Raw genomic sequence first — 12,854 nt, forward strand, 5'->3', positions numbered from 1 at the left:
GGATGTAATCCATCAGGCCCCGGTGATTTGTTTTCATCAAGATCAGACAGGTATTCTGTCTGATTCTTCAGTTCTTAAGTTAGTCACACGATCGTTAAGTGAATCTGGCTTCCCTGTGGACTTGGCTGGTCAGAAGGTCACAGAAGGGGCTCATGGGACCCACTGTCATAACTACGAGTCGCTTGCCAAAGTGGTCTGAATTTGGATAATGTGACCCTGGGGAAGGCTGCAATGTCACTTTTTTCAGTGCTGTTGTAACTTTGAATGGTCACTAAATGAACTGTCGTAAGTCAGTTGTCACCTGTATAAAATACAAATGAAAGGGGGGAAATGAAGAAGGGAAAATGGGAGAGAGAGAGAGAGAGAGAGAAGGGGAAAAAAGAAAGGAAAGCATTGACTTCCGACTGTTTTTAGTGCAGTAGAATAAAAGTGGTACAATTTTTTTACTTGTAAGTGCTTGATAGATGTTGTCCCCTCCCTTCTTGCCTTCTCAAATGCAAAAGGGGAAACCTTTCTCCTTTGTTTTGCTTCGAGTTTGTTTTAATAGATCTCCGCTAGCAAAAATGTGTCCCGTTTTTGCTGGCAGAGGCACCACAGGCCAAGCCAGGCTGACTCTGCGGGCCAGATCTAAACACCCCACGAGCCAGATCTGTCCCGTGGGCCTTGAGTTTGACCCTCCTGCCCCACTTTAAGTGCTTAATGTGGACTAGCTGTACCTGTCACAAGAAACTCATCTAAACAGCAAGACCCAATGTCAACATTTCATTTTTCTTTTCCTCTCAGGCGCAACATCCAGACTGAGTCACCAGTTCTTCCGAAATGCAGACTCGGCCCGTCCATCGTCGAGGGAAAGGCGGACAGCTGCAGAAGGAGCAGGAACCCGGTCAGATGCCTCCAGCATCCTCACCGTTCCGTCGTGTGGCGTGTCCCTTGTTCATCGTGGGCTTACTTCTAATAGCGGTAGCATTTGGGTGTTCCTGTGTCTTCCTCTTCCAGGCGACAGAGAGAATGGAGATTGAAAAGTTGGAGTTGCAAAAAGATGGCTTCACCATCAAGAACGGGGATGGAGACGTCCTCTTCAGGTTGACCTTTCGATCCGGTGCCCTGGATCTGGAGTCTTGCTCCCAGGACACAGCCACGTTGGCTTGTTCCAGGACAGATAAAAGAAAGATCCGTTTCCTGATCAGAGCAATTCAACCGAAGAGGACCGTGAGCTGCTACTCCATCACCTGGGAAGAGTTTCTAGCGGACACGACGGTGGACCACAAAATGTTCTGGGGAGATGCCTCCTGGTATGGAGGCTATGAGATGAGTGTCCAGCATTGGCCGATCAAGCTTCCAGGATACCAGGAACCCATGCCGTATGTGACCAGCGACGTCTATTCTTTTCGGAACAACTTCGGAGGTGTCCTGGAGAGATATTGGTTGTCCTCCAAAGCAGTAGCTATCAAGATCAACGACTCGGTTCCTTTCCACCTCGGCTTCAACGCCACGGAACCCTCTCTTGTTTTCCAAGCCAAGTACAAAGATTCTCCATATGGTTCTTTGCTGGAGAATCAAGTTTTCCCAAGGTTATGTTACCATATCTGCACGGCTCCAGACATGACTTCCACCCATAAATACATGTCGCAGAATTATTTCAGGAGACCTTCTAAAGTTCCTTCAGAACAGATGTTCAGGTTTCCTGTCTGGTCCACCTGGGCCCTTTACAAAAAGGAGATCGATCAAAAGAAAATTCAGGAATTCGCCCGAATGATCCTGAAACACGGATTTAAAGCCAGCCATATTGAAATCGACGATATGTACACGCAGAATTACGGTGACTTTGACTTCGACGTCTTGAAGTTTCCTCGTGCAGAAGAGATGTTTGAAAAGCTCAAGAAGGACGGGTTTAATGTTACGGTGTGGATCCACCCGTTTGTCCACGAGAAATCACCAAACTTTAAGGAAGGAATCGAGAAACGTTTTTTTGTCATGCAACGAAACGAGACATCCCCTGCCATGGTGAAATGGTGGAATGGAATTGGCGCCATTTTGGATTTCACTAACCCTTCAGTCAGAGATTGGTTTCACAGCCACTTAAAGGAACTTGGCTTAAAATATGGCATATCCTCCTTCAAGTTTGATGCTGGGGAGACATGCTACCTTCCCAAAGGGTTCACCACCTTCTTCCAACCTCTTCTGGACCCCAGCACCTGGTCCAAGTATTATGCAGAAATGGCCAGCCCCTTTTATGAACTTGCAGAAGTTCGCGTGGGTTACCAGACCCAGCACATCTCGTGTTTCATTCGTATTATTGACAGGGATTCAATTTGGGGATACGAGCTTGGGCTAAAATCCATAATTCCCACAGTCCTAAGTATTGGCCTTCTGGGATACCATTTCATCCTACCGGATATGATCGGTGGAAATTTTATTCCAGATAAAACTGACGGCGCTATGGAAATCCCGGACCGGGAACTCTACATCCATTGGCTGGAGTTATCCGCCTTCATGCCCTCCATGCAGTTCTCCATCCCGCCTTGGCTCTACGATAAGGAGGTCATCGAAATCGCCCTGAAGTTCACCAAGCTTCACGAGTCCTTGGTGGCCCCTCTCTTGCTGGAACTGGCCGGGGAGATCACGACCACAGGGGATCCCATCATACGGCCTATCTGGTGGATCGCTCCTGGGGATGAATCTGCCCACAAGATCGATTCCCAGTTTCTCATCGGAGACACCTTGATGGTGGCTCCGGTCTTGGAGATGGGGAAACAGGAACGAGACATCTACATCCCGGCGGGCAAATGGAGGAGTTATAAAGGAGAGTTGTTTGAGAAGACTCCCACTTTGATCACAGACTACCCCGTGGATCTGGATGAGGTGGCTTATTTCTTTTCAGTTTCTTAAATCTCTCCAGGCCAAACTTTCCCAAAGGTGCTTTTTCAGGAGGCAACTGGACTTTCTCATTTTTCTTTGAAGACATTTTGCTTTGAAGACATTTCGAAGACAAGAAGCTTCTTCAGCTCTGACTGGATGGAGGGGAAGGGAAGGATTTATATTCCCTGCAGGCAGCTGGTCATTTGCATCCTTTTAGAGAGCCACCGAGGCCACTTGGAGGTTTATCTGTGTCTTCAGGGTCACCTGAGTAGTGCAAATGGTTCCTGTAAGTCTGCAGTTTTTCCTCTGGAAATCCATTCCTACTCCTCCACCATTTGAAAGGTCTTAATCCCAAATTGTATAGCTAAAAGTCTGTAGAGATTCTCAGCCATCCAGGTCCTGGTTGTCCCAAAGGGACTTTTTCAGGAGGCAACTGGACTTCCTTCCTTCCATTCCCCACCATCCAGTCAGAGCTGAAGAAGCTTCTTGGATGAGAAGTGAAATGTCTTCAAAAGAAAAACCAGAAAGTCCAGTTGCCTCCTGAAAAAAAGAACCTTTGAGACAACCTGAATAACTGAGAATCTGTAGGGAGTTTTTTTCCAGGCCAAAATAGATTGAAATTCTCTTAAGAATCATGCAATTGGAAGAGGGCCTATCATTCAATCTTCAGCTGACACGGACTTAAATCAAAATGTTTATTTTTAGACGAAGGATTATATTTTTTTGCTCACAATTATTTTTCTTAACGCATGGCAAATGCGCTCTTTTGTGTGCCTTTTCACTCTGATGAACCTTCACCGCTTACAAGCTGTTTGTCTCAGCTGCCTATGACAGGGAAGAATTGTTATCTTGGCACAGCAGACGGGACAATCAAGACCAGGGTGACTAATCAGTCAATAGGTAACAAGGAGAGAAGGACCAATGAATGTCACGAGCACCTTCATCTCAACTTCTTCTTCGGGAATATTATGGGTTTTTTTCCCCCAGGGAGGCATTTAGGTCTAGGTATAACATCATCAGGCTAAAAGGAAGGGGTGTTTGCTCTCTGTTTATATACCAGTGGCTTGCCCTGTAAGGGTTGGAGGGAGGGTGGGTAAGTACTTCCTTGATTATGCAGTTGTTAACTGCTTGGTTGATCTGGTATTAAGATAGATATATGACAGATAGATAGAAGAGATAGATAGATAGATAGATAGATGATAGATAGATAGATAGATAGATAGATAGATAGATAGATAGATAGATAGATAGATAAGGTTAGGTTAGGTTAGGTTAGGTTAGGTTAGATTAGATTAGATAGATAGATAGATAGATAGATAGATAGATAGATAGATAGATAGATAAGGTTAGGTTAGGTTAGGTTAGATATAGATAGATAGATAGATAGATAGATAGATAGATAGATAGATAGATAGATAGATAAATATAAATAGCTAGCTAGATAGCTAGCTATAGCTATAGATAGATATAGAGATATAAAGAGATAGCTATAGAGATAGCTATAGCTATAGATGTAGCTAGCTATAGATATATAGATTGATCAATCGATTGATCGATAGAGATGGATAGATAGATATAGATATAAGAGATATAGATATAAATGGATAGAGATAGATAGAGATCGATAGAGATAGATGGATAGATAGATAGAGATGGATAGATATAGATATAAGAGATATAGATAGATATAGATATAGGTAGCTAGATAGAGATTGAGATAGATGAGAGAGAGAGAGAGAGAGAGAGAGAGAGAGAGAGAGAGAGAGAGAGAGATGATGATGATGATGATGATGATGGATGGAGAGATGGATGGAGAGAGATGAGATTGGTATATAGGTATAGATGAGAGAGAGAGAGAGAGGATAGAAAGAGATAGAATAGAGATTGAGATATAGAGATAGAAAGATACAAGAGAGATCATCGATAGGTAGATTGAGAGAGGTGAAAGATGATAGATGATGGATGGAGAGAGACAGAGATGAGATTGTTATATAGGTAGATGAGAGAGAGAGAGAGAGAGATGCTAGAAAGATAGAGATAGAGGTATGAGATAGAGAGATGGTAGATGAGAAAGAGAGATAGACAAAAGGATATAAACAATTGACAGAAACAGACACAGACAGACAGACAAACGATGGATAGATAGAGATAAAAAGATGATTGATTGATAGATAGATAGCAGTAGAAGCAAATATTTGTAGCTCGGGGTTGAACTATAGGATCCTTGGTGCTCTCTGAGCTTGTTCTTGTACTGGAGATGTTTCATGACCCAACTAGGGAACATCATCAGTGCTCAAATGGAGGAGGGTTAGGAGGAGGAGGAGGAGGAGATCTGTGAGGTCATTGGTGCTCTCTGAGCTTCATTGTTTTCTTGCAGATGTTTCATCACATGATATCAATTGAGGTGCCATCATATAGATGAAAAAGAAGACCTTTTGATGATGCTCGGAGTTTGAACCATTATCTTACAATATTTCAGGCACCAGCTCAATTATATTACTGTAATGGATATTTATTGCACGACTACTTTTCCATTGTTTGTATGATTGTTCACTTTATCGTTTTATTGGGATTTTCCTTTTTTATATATATGCACCTTCACCCTATCCATGTGAATGGAACCAGATCAGCAATTTAGAAAAATAGCATTCAAACAATAAATATGAAACATCCCAAAGAAAGGTTTTGGGATGTAGCTTATATTTCAAGAGACAGAGCATTTTTTTTTTTTTTTTTTTGGTTCCAGGCTTCTGAATTTTTTACTTTCCATGAGAACATAGAAGAGAATGTGGAATTGATAATAACAGATAATCAGAGTTGGAAGGGATCTTGTAGGTCATCTAGTCCAACCCCCCACCCAAGCAGGAGACCCTGCACCATTTCTGACAAATGGCAGTCCAATCTCCTCTTGAAGGTCTCAAGTGATGGCGCTCCCACAACTTCCGAGGGCAACTTCTGTTCCATGTGTGGGAAGTGTATTCATTTTTTGACTCAAAACTCAAGATGAAAAAGGGAGGTTTTCCTTTTGAAGTGAGAAAAGGCAGTACCTAGCACTGATTAGAACTGATCTTGGAATGTTTTTGAAGTGCTGGGAACTATCACACATTTTGGAATGCCTTTGAAATGCTAGATACCGGATAAAGAAGTGTCTGTTACGAGCTAGGCACCATGAAAGATAATAAAATGCAACTTGTATTCGTTCCTCCCACCTGCCAGGGCAGGAACCCTGTTATGTATGGAGAATAAGGGAGACCAGACATCTGACCAGTGACTTCAACTCTTTAATAAAGTGATAGAACATAACAGAGCAATGCTATGGGCAGCAGTAACCCTTTTATAGGGTTAGCTGCTGCCTTATTAACCAATGAAAATGTGCAACAAGTTCAAACTACTGACCAATAAGGACAGTCCCAAAAGTGGCCAATCAGGGACTGGTTCTGGCCCAATCCCAAGTTGTTGTATAAGGACCAATCAAGTGTGCAGGTTTTCAACCCCTACTTTGCATTTAGGTTATTCACTTTTATTGATTCACAACAAACCCGTTTCTGCAGAAATGTTACAATAAAACCTTTTTCCTTGGATCAACTTTGAATCCTGGTGGTTTTTCTTAGCCACAATCTCACACATGGGTTGATTGTTCTCACTGTCAAAATTACATTTGCGGTTCCAAGAACAGATTGAACACAAAACTAAAATGTGAAGAGAGACAGGAATCGTGTTTTCCCATCTGGAAATCTGGTTTCCAACTGTACAATGTATTAAAAATATGAAGTAATATTTTAACTGAGAGATTATTCTCATAGGAACCATCAACTCGGGTCCACACCTTACAATCTCTTCTAAAATGGGTGTGTTATGTATTCAACCATCTGCAAAATTTTGGGGGAGAAATAGAATATAATGCTTAGGCTGTTCACACAATATTCACACAATATTCAAGGCTACACTAAAATGCCTTCATGTGTTTGAAATCTTGTTGTCTAAAGCAGCCTATCAGTGAAGACTTTATGTATTGATTTGTCACAAAAAATGGTGTGAACACTGCCATTGTGGTTTTAACTTGGTCACAATACAGATTGTCCTTGACGGGTTGCTTGACAGAATAACAGAGTTGGAAGGGACCTTGGAGGTCTTCTAGTCCCACCCCTTGCTTAAGCAGGAGACCCTATCCTATTTCAGACAAACGGTTGACCAATCTCTTCTTGAAAACTTCCAGTGATGAAGCATCCACAACTTCTGATGGCAAGTTTAATTGTTCTGTCAGGAAATTTCTCCTTAGTTCTAAGTTGCTTCTCTCCTTAATTAGTTTCCATCTATTGCTTCTTGTCCTGCCTTCAGGTGCTTGGAGAATAGGTTGACCCCCATCTTTTTTGGGGCAACCCCTCAGATTCTGAAAGACTGCTATCATGTGCCCCCTAGTCCAGTGGTGCCTAAACTTTTTGGGCTCCTGTGGTAAAAATTGTGCATGTGCTTGCAGAAGGCAATGCACATCCCCTATGCCCCTACGCATGCGTGCGCAATCCCCCCCACCCTTATCCTCCCCACCGCCCCTTACCTGCACTGCACCTCACAGCTGATTTTCAGGTTTGAGGCTTCCAGAGGCTTGAGGGAGGCTTCTGCAGGCTTTGCAGGGCGAAAACTAGGCCCGTTTTGTCACTTCTGGTATTTCCGGAAAAACAGGAAGTGACAAAACGGGCCTAGTTTTTGGCCTGCAAAGCCTGCAGAAGCCTTTCTCGAGCCTTTGGGAGGTCGAAAATCAGCTGTGAGGCGCGCACATGCGCAGGGAAGCAAGTTTGCCCGCAGCTCATGTGCCAGCACAAATTGCTCTGCGTGCCACCTGCGGCATGTGTCATAGGTTCGCTATCACAGCCCTAGTCCTTCTTTTCTCCAGACTAGCCAAACCCGAATCCTGCAACCGCTCTTCACGTGTTTTAGCCTCCAGCCCCCTAATCATCCTGGTTGCTCTTCTCTGCACTCTTTCTAGAGTCTCAACATCTTTTTTTACATCGTGGCGATCAAAAGTGAATGCAGTCTTCCAAGTGTGTGGCCTTACCAAGGCATTATAAAGTGGTATTCACATGATCTTGATTTTATCCCTCTATTGATGCAGCCTAGGATTGTGTTGGATTTTTTGGGTGCTGCCGTACACGGCTGGCTCATATTTAAGTATTGTCCAAGATCCCTCTCACAGTTACTGCTCTTGAGCCGGGCTTCACCTAATCTGTATCTGTACATTTGATTTTTCTTCCCTACGTGTTAAACTTTACTTTTCTCTATACTGAATTTCATTTTGTTAGATAGGACCCAATGTTCAAGTCTGTCGAGATCCTTCTGTACCTTGAGCCTATCTTCTGGAGTATTGGCTATTCCTGCCAGCTTGGTGTCATCTGCAAATTTGATGAGTTCCCCATTTATCTCCTCGTCCAAACCATTGAAGAGTCCTGGGCCTAAAACAGAGCCTTGGGGTGCCCCACTGCATACTTCCCTCCATGTAGATGCAGTTCCACTGAGGGCTACACATTGAGTGTGGTTGATCAGCTGTCGGGCTCCGTTAGTGATGATAGATAAACTGAGCCGATCAGCACGTTTGCAAGAGCAGACGACCAGTTAGGAATCCATCTGGGGGTGAGGCTGTCTAGCCCACATTTTTCTATCTGATCAAAGAGTAGGTTGTGGTTAACTTTATCTAACTAATTTTGTGAGTTAAGTCCAAATTTCTGGAAAGGGACAAGTAGGGGAAAATCAGAGCTTATAAACTGAATCCCTTCTGTCCAAACTAAACAACAATTGACAAGCTATCATAGGTACACTATACACGCTGATTAACAAGGTTTGGGGAAATTTGTGGTGTTTAATATTAAAGAGAAGAGGTTTACTTCTTCCCCAAAAGTCATTATTTCATTTCCCACCCCCTCCTTTTTTATCTCTGTTCCAAAATGAGACCAGGCCGTATTACCTTTAAATTTATTAAACTTCTGATCCACCTGATAGACCTGGGGGCCTTCAAACTCGACAGATTTAAGTTTTATGGACTTCAACTCCCAGAATTCCTCCTCCAGTCATGTTAGTTCAGGAATTCTGGGAGTTGGAAGTCCACAAGTCTTAAATTTGCCAAATTCGAAGTCTCTTGTGATAGATAAAATTTCTCTGGACAGTACAATCCTTTACCATACATGATAAAAACATGAATGAACGACTCAGTGGGGTTTTAATTTTATGACAAAGAAGGAAAATTATATTCCCTTTCCATTTTTTTTCCTCTCCCATGATCCATCACTGTACAAACCACCTTTTTTCTCCTTCCACACTTGAAATTTTTAGTTGGCCAACTGTAATTAGAACAGGGGTGGGATTCAAAATTTTTAGTAACTGGTTCTCAGCCCTGTTGCTGGATGAGTGTGGCCGTGGTGCGCGTGGCCTAGTCAGCCTCCTGCACCAAGGTGGGGGGAGGGGGCCGTTTTTGTCCTCCCCGGGCTCTGGAGGCTTTGCTCGAGCTTTTGGGAAGGAGAAAACAGCATCCCCCCAGGCTCCGGAGGTGCTCTGGGGGCCCTTCAGGAGCCGGAAACAGGTGTCAACTCATAAAACATTTCTATGGTCTTTTCAGAGTTGCCAACAGAAAGGGAGGGGGAAGCAGTGCGGCAGCTTGCAAACTGAAATTGCATTCCATACATGTTTTCAAAGATAGTAACTAGGTAACCGAAGTTTCTGCTGTGCAAATATCTAACTGGGGAGCATGACTGATGACTCTGGGCTATGGAGGTGTCCCATTGGAGAATATGAATTACAATACATCCGGGGTGGGTGGGGGAAAACCAGGGTCAAGGGTAACAATGAATGATGTGTCTCAGAGTCAGCTGCACCCAGGCAGTGCCGGAGATGTTAACTCCCAACAAATCCTTCAGAAGTTTTGGAAGTTTGGCTCGAGACTCACAATTTAATTGGGGGTCACTGCCGGAATCCTGACAATGGCCCTGTTTCCGGAGCCTCCAGGAGGCCCGTTTTTCACTCTCCCCAAGCCCCCACGCGGGCCCTGTACTTACCTGGGATCCCAAATGGGCCACGTGGGGACTCCTGGGAGGGGAGGGGCTAACCAGTCACTGGAACTACCGGTTTGGCGAACCAGATGTAAAATTAACATCTTGTTCACCCGAACCGGTCCAAACCAGCTGAATCCCATCCCTGGATTAGAACCACAAGAAATTTCCATTTAAACTGAAATATTTTTCCACCCTCATCTCAGTATCTTCACACTTGCCCTCATCCTTCTCTCGGTTTCCTCACAATGCCAATTTTTTTCTATTCCTAGATCAGTGGTGGCTTTTGGGCTCCTGTGCCAAAAGTTGCGTGTGTGCTTGCGTGCGCACGCTCACGTGCCAGCACCCAGAGGCAATGTGCAATCCCCCTCCTGCTGCCCCTTATCTGCACTGCACCTCCCAGCTGATTTTTGGCCTCCCAGAGGCTTGAGGAAAGCCTGTGCAGGCCGAAAAGTGGGCCCATTTTGTCACTTCCGGTATTTCTGGAAATACAGGAAGTGATGAAACTGGCCTATTTTTCGGCCTGCAAAGGCTTTCCTCAAGCCTCTGGGAGGCCGAAAAAGGCCTCAAATCAGCTGTGAGGTGTGCGCATGCACACTAAAGGTTAAATTTGCCTGCGGCTCACATGCCATAGGTTCATGGGCCTAGATCAGGGGTGGGCAAACTTTTTTGGCTCGGGGGCCACATTGACTTTTAAAATTTGACAGGCGGGCCGGGTCAGCACAAGATTTTTGGGAATCGCCCCCCTTCCCCCTCTTCTCCTCCTTCCCCTCCCCTCGGAGGCTCCCTCCCTCGGAGGCCCCCTGAGTCAGGAGTTGCTACCTCCGGCGCGGCTCCGCGGCTCCAGTCCCGCGTTGCCTCGGGAAGGGAAAGGCAAAAGGAAGAGCCGCGGCAGTGCTTTGCAACGGGAGCAGCGGCACCGGAGGCTCAGGCTCAGCGGCTTCTGGTTTTGCCTTTTCCTTCCCAAGGCAACGCGGGACTGAGCCGCACGAGCTGCGCCGGCGGTAGCAACTCCTGACAGCCCCAGCCGGACACCTGAGCGGAGCCAGGGCGAAACTGCTTCTTGCTGCTCCCGGAGCACCGCGGTCGCCTCCTCCAGCAGCCTGCCCGCCCACCGGGCTTCCTCTGCCGCGTGGCTCGGGGCCAGGCGCAGCGCGGCGGAAGGGAAGCCCGGCGGGCGGGCGGGCAGGCTGCTTGGAGGAGGCTCTGGGCTTCCTCCGCCAGGCGCGAGCGCCCGCGAGTTAAAACGAAGCCGAAAGTTGCTGGGAAGTTGCTCGGTTTTCCAGGGCTTTGCAAAGGCAAAGTTTGCAGGCTGGAGCGTCTTCCCGCCGAGGAGCGGGAAGGGTTCACCGCCCGGCGGGTGGGCGGGCTGCTTAAACTTTGCTCAGGCGGCACTTTAAAAGCCTGCTCCCAGCACCAGAGCAACTTCCCAGCAACTTTCAGCTTCGTTTTAACTCGTGGGCGCTCGCCCGAGCCGCACGGCAGCCCGCTCCAAGCAGCCCGCCGCCCACCGGGCGGAACCCTTCCCGCTCCTCGGCGGGAAGACGCTCCAGCCTGCAAACTTTGCCTTTGCAAAGCCCTGGAAAACGGAGCAACTTCCCAGCAACTCGGCTTCGCGTTTAACTTGCGGGCGCCGCGCCTGGCGGAGGGGAAGCCCGAGCCTCCTCCAAGCAGCCTGCCCGCCCTTCCGCCGGGCTTCCTTCCGCCGCACGGCTCGGGGCCAGGCGCGAGCACCCGCGAGTTAAAACGAAGCCGAAAGTTGCTGGGAAGTTGCTCGGGTGCTGGGAGCAGGCTTTTAAAGTGCCGCCCGAGCAGGACCGCTGAGCCGGGAACGGGGCACCAAGGCAGGGCAAAGCTCCACCAGCAGCGGCCTAGCTTTAGGTGGCTCCAAGCAGCCTGCCCCGCCCGCGGGTGGAACCCTTCCCGCTCCTCGGCGGGAAGACGCTCTAGCCTGCAAGCTTTGCCTTTGCAAAGTTTAAGCCTGGAAGCCCGGAAAAAAAGGGGATCGGCGGGGACTCACCTTCGGAGAGGTCGCACCGAAGGTGATTTCGAACTCCCAGCCGAGGCCTTTGCAAATTTCTTTTCTTTCCTACCCTAGATCGCTCCGCACTGTTTTGCAGCTTTGGGGCCATGCGGCACAGGGCAATTACGCCACGCCCAGCGATTTTTTTTCAGGGCGGGCCAGATTGGACAGACCAACGGGCCGGATGTGGCCCGCGGGCCGTAGTTTGCCCACCCCTGGCCTAGATGGTAATTGGTATTTCCTGTTGCATTGCTTTTTAAGTCCTTAAATCTGCACAAGTTGTAGGAAGTACAGAACCCTGGATCTGGGCCAGAGATGACAACAGGACATTCCAAGTAGTCCTTGGCTTACAACAGTTCATTTAGTGACTGTTCAAAGTCGCCATGGGGCTGAAAAACATGACTTAGGACCATTTTTCACACTTAAAGAGCATCACAGCATCTCCACGACCATGTGATCAAAATTCAGACGCATGGCAAACGGTTGATATTTATGATGGTTGTGTTGATTCCGGCAGTTACTCCAATTAAACCATGAGCCTCGAGCCACACTCCCAAAACTACAAAGGATTTATTAGAAGTTAACATTCAGGCATTAGCCTGGGCATAGCCGACTCTGAGATACATAATTCACTGTCACCCTTGATCCTGCTTCCCCCCCCACCCCTCTGGGTGTATCATCCAACGAAACACGTCCATAGCCCAGAGTTATCAATCATGCTCTCCAATTAGATTTTTGCGCGGCAGAAGCTTCAGTCATCTAATCAGTCTTTGAAGAAAATATGAATGGAATGTACTTTCGATTCCACACTGCCGCCTCCTCTTTGAAACTCCCCCCACTTCTTTCCCTTGCCAACTATAAAACGTGTATACAAAATGTTTTATAAGTTGCCAGGTTGCCATGTTCGAGGGTCACGCAATCCACTTTTACGACCTTCT

The 12,854-nt window shown here is 46.6% G+C and overlaps 1 protein-coding gene across 1 annotated transcript; it reads left to right on the forward strand.

Moving 5' to 3' along the window:
* Positions 1-730: 730 nt before the first annotated feature.
* Positions 731-5,818, forward strand: LOC113425390 (alpha-galactosidase MYORG-like). Its single transcript, XM_026687537.2, has one exon. It carries the CDS (start codon positions 820-822, stop codon positions 2,887-2,889), a length of 2,070 nt encoding a protein of 689 aa, XP_026543322.2. The 5' UTR covers positions 731-819; the 3' UTR covers positions 2,890-5,818.
* Positions 5,819-12,854: the final 7,036 nt, after the last annotated feature.

The sequence above is a fragment of the Notechis scutatus genome, chromosome 2 (assembly GCF_049901735.1).
Source record: "Notechis scutatus isolate UNSWTSFEM ecotype Mainland chromosome 2, rNotScu1.2, whole genome shotgun sequence".
NCBI lineage: Eukaryota > Metazoa > Chordata > Lepidosauria > Squamata > Elapidae > Notechis > Notechis scutatus.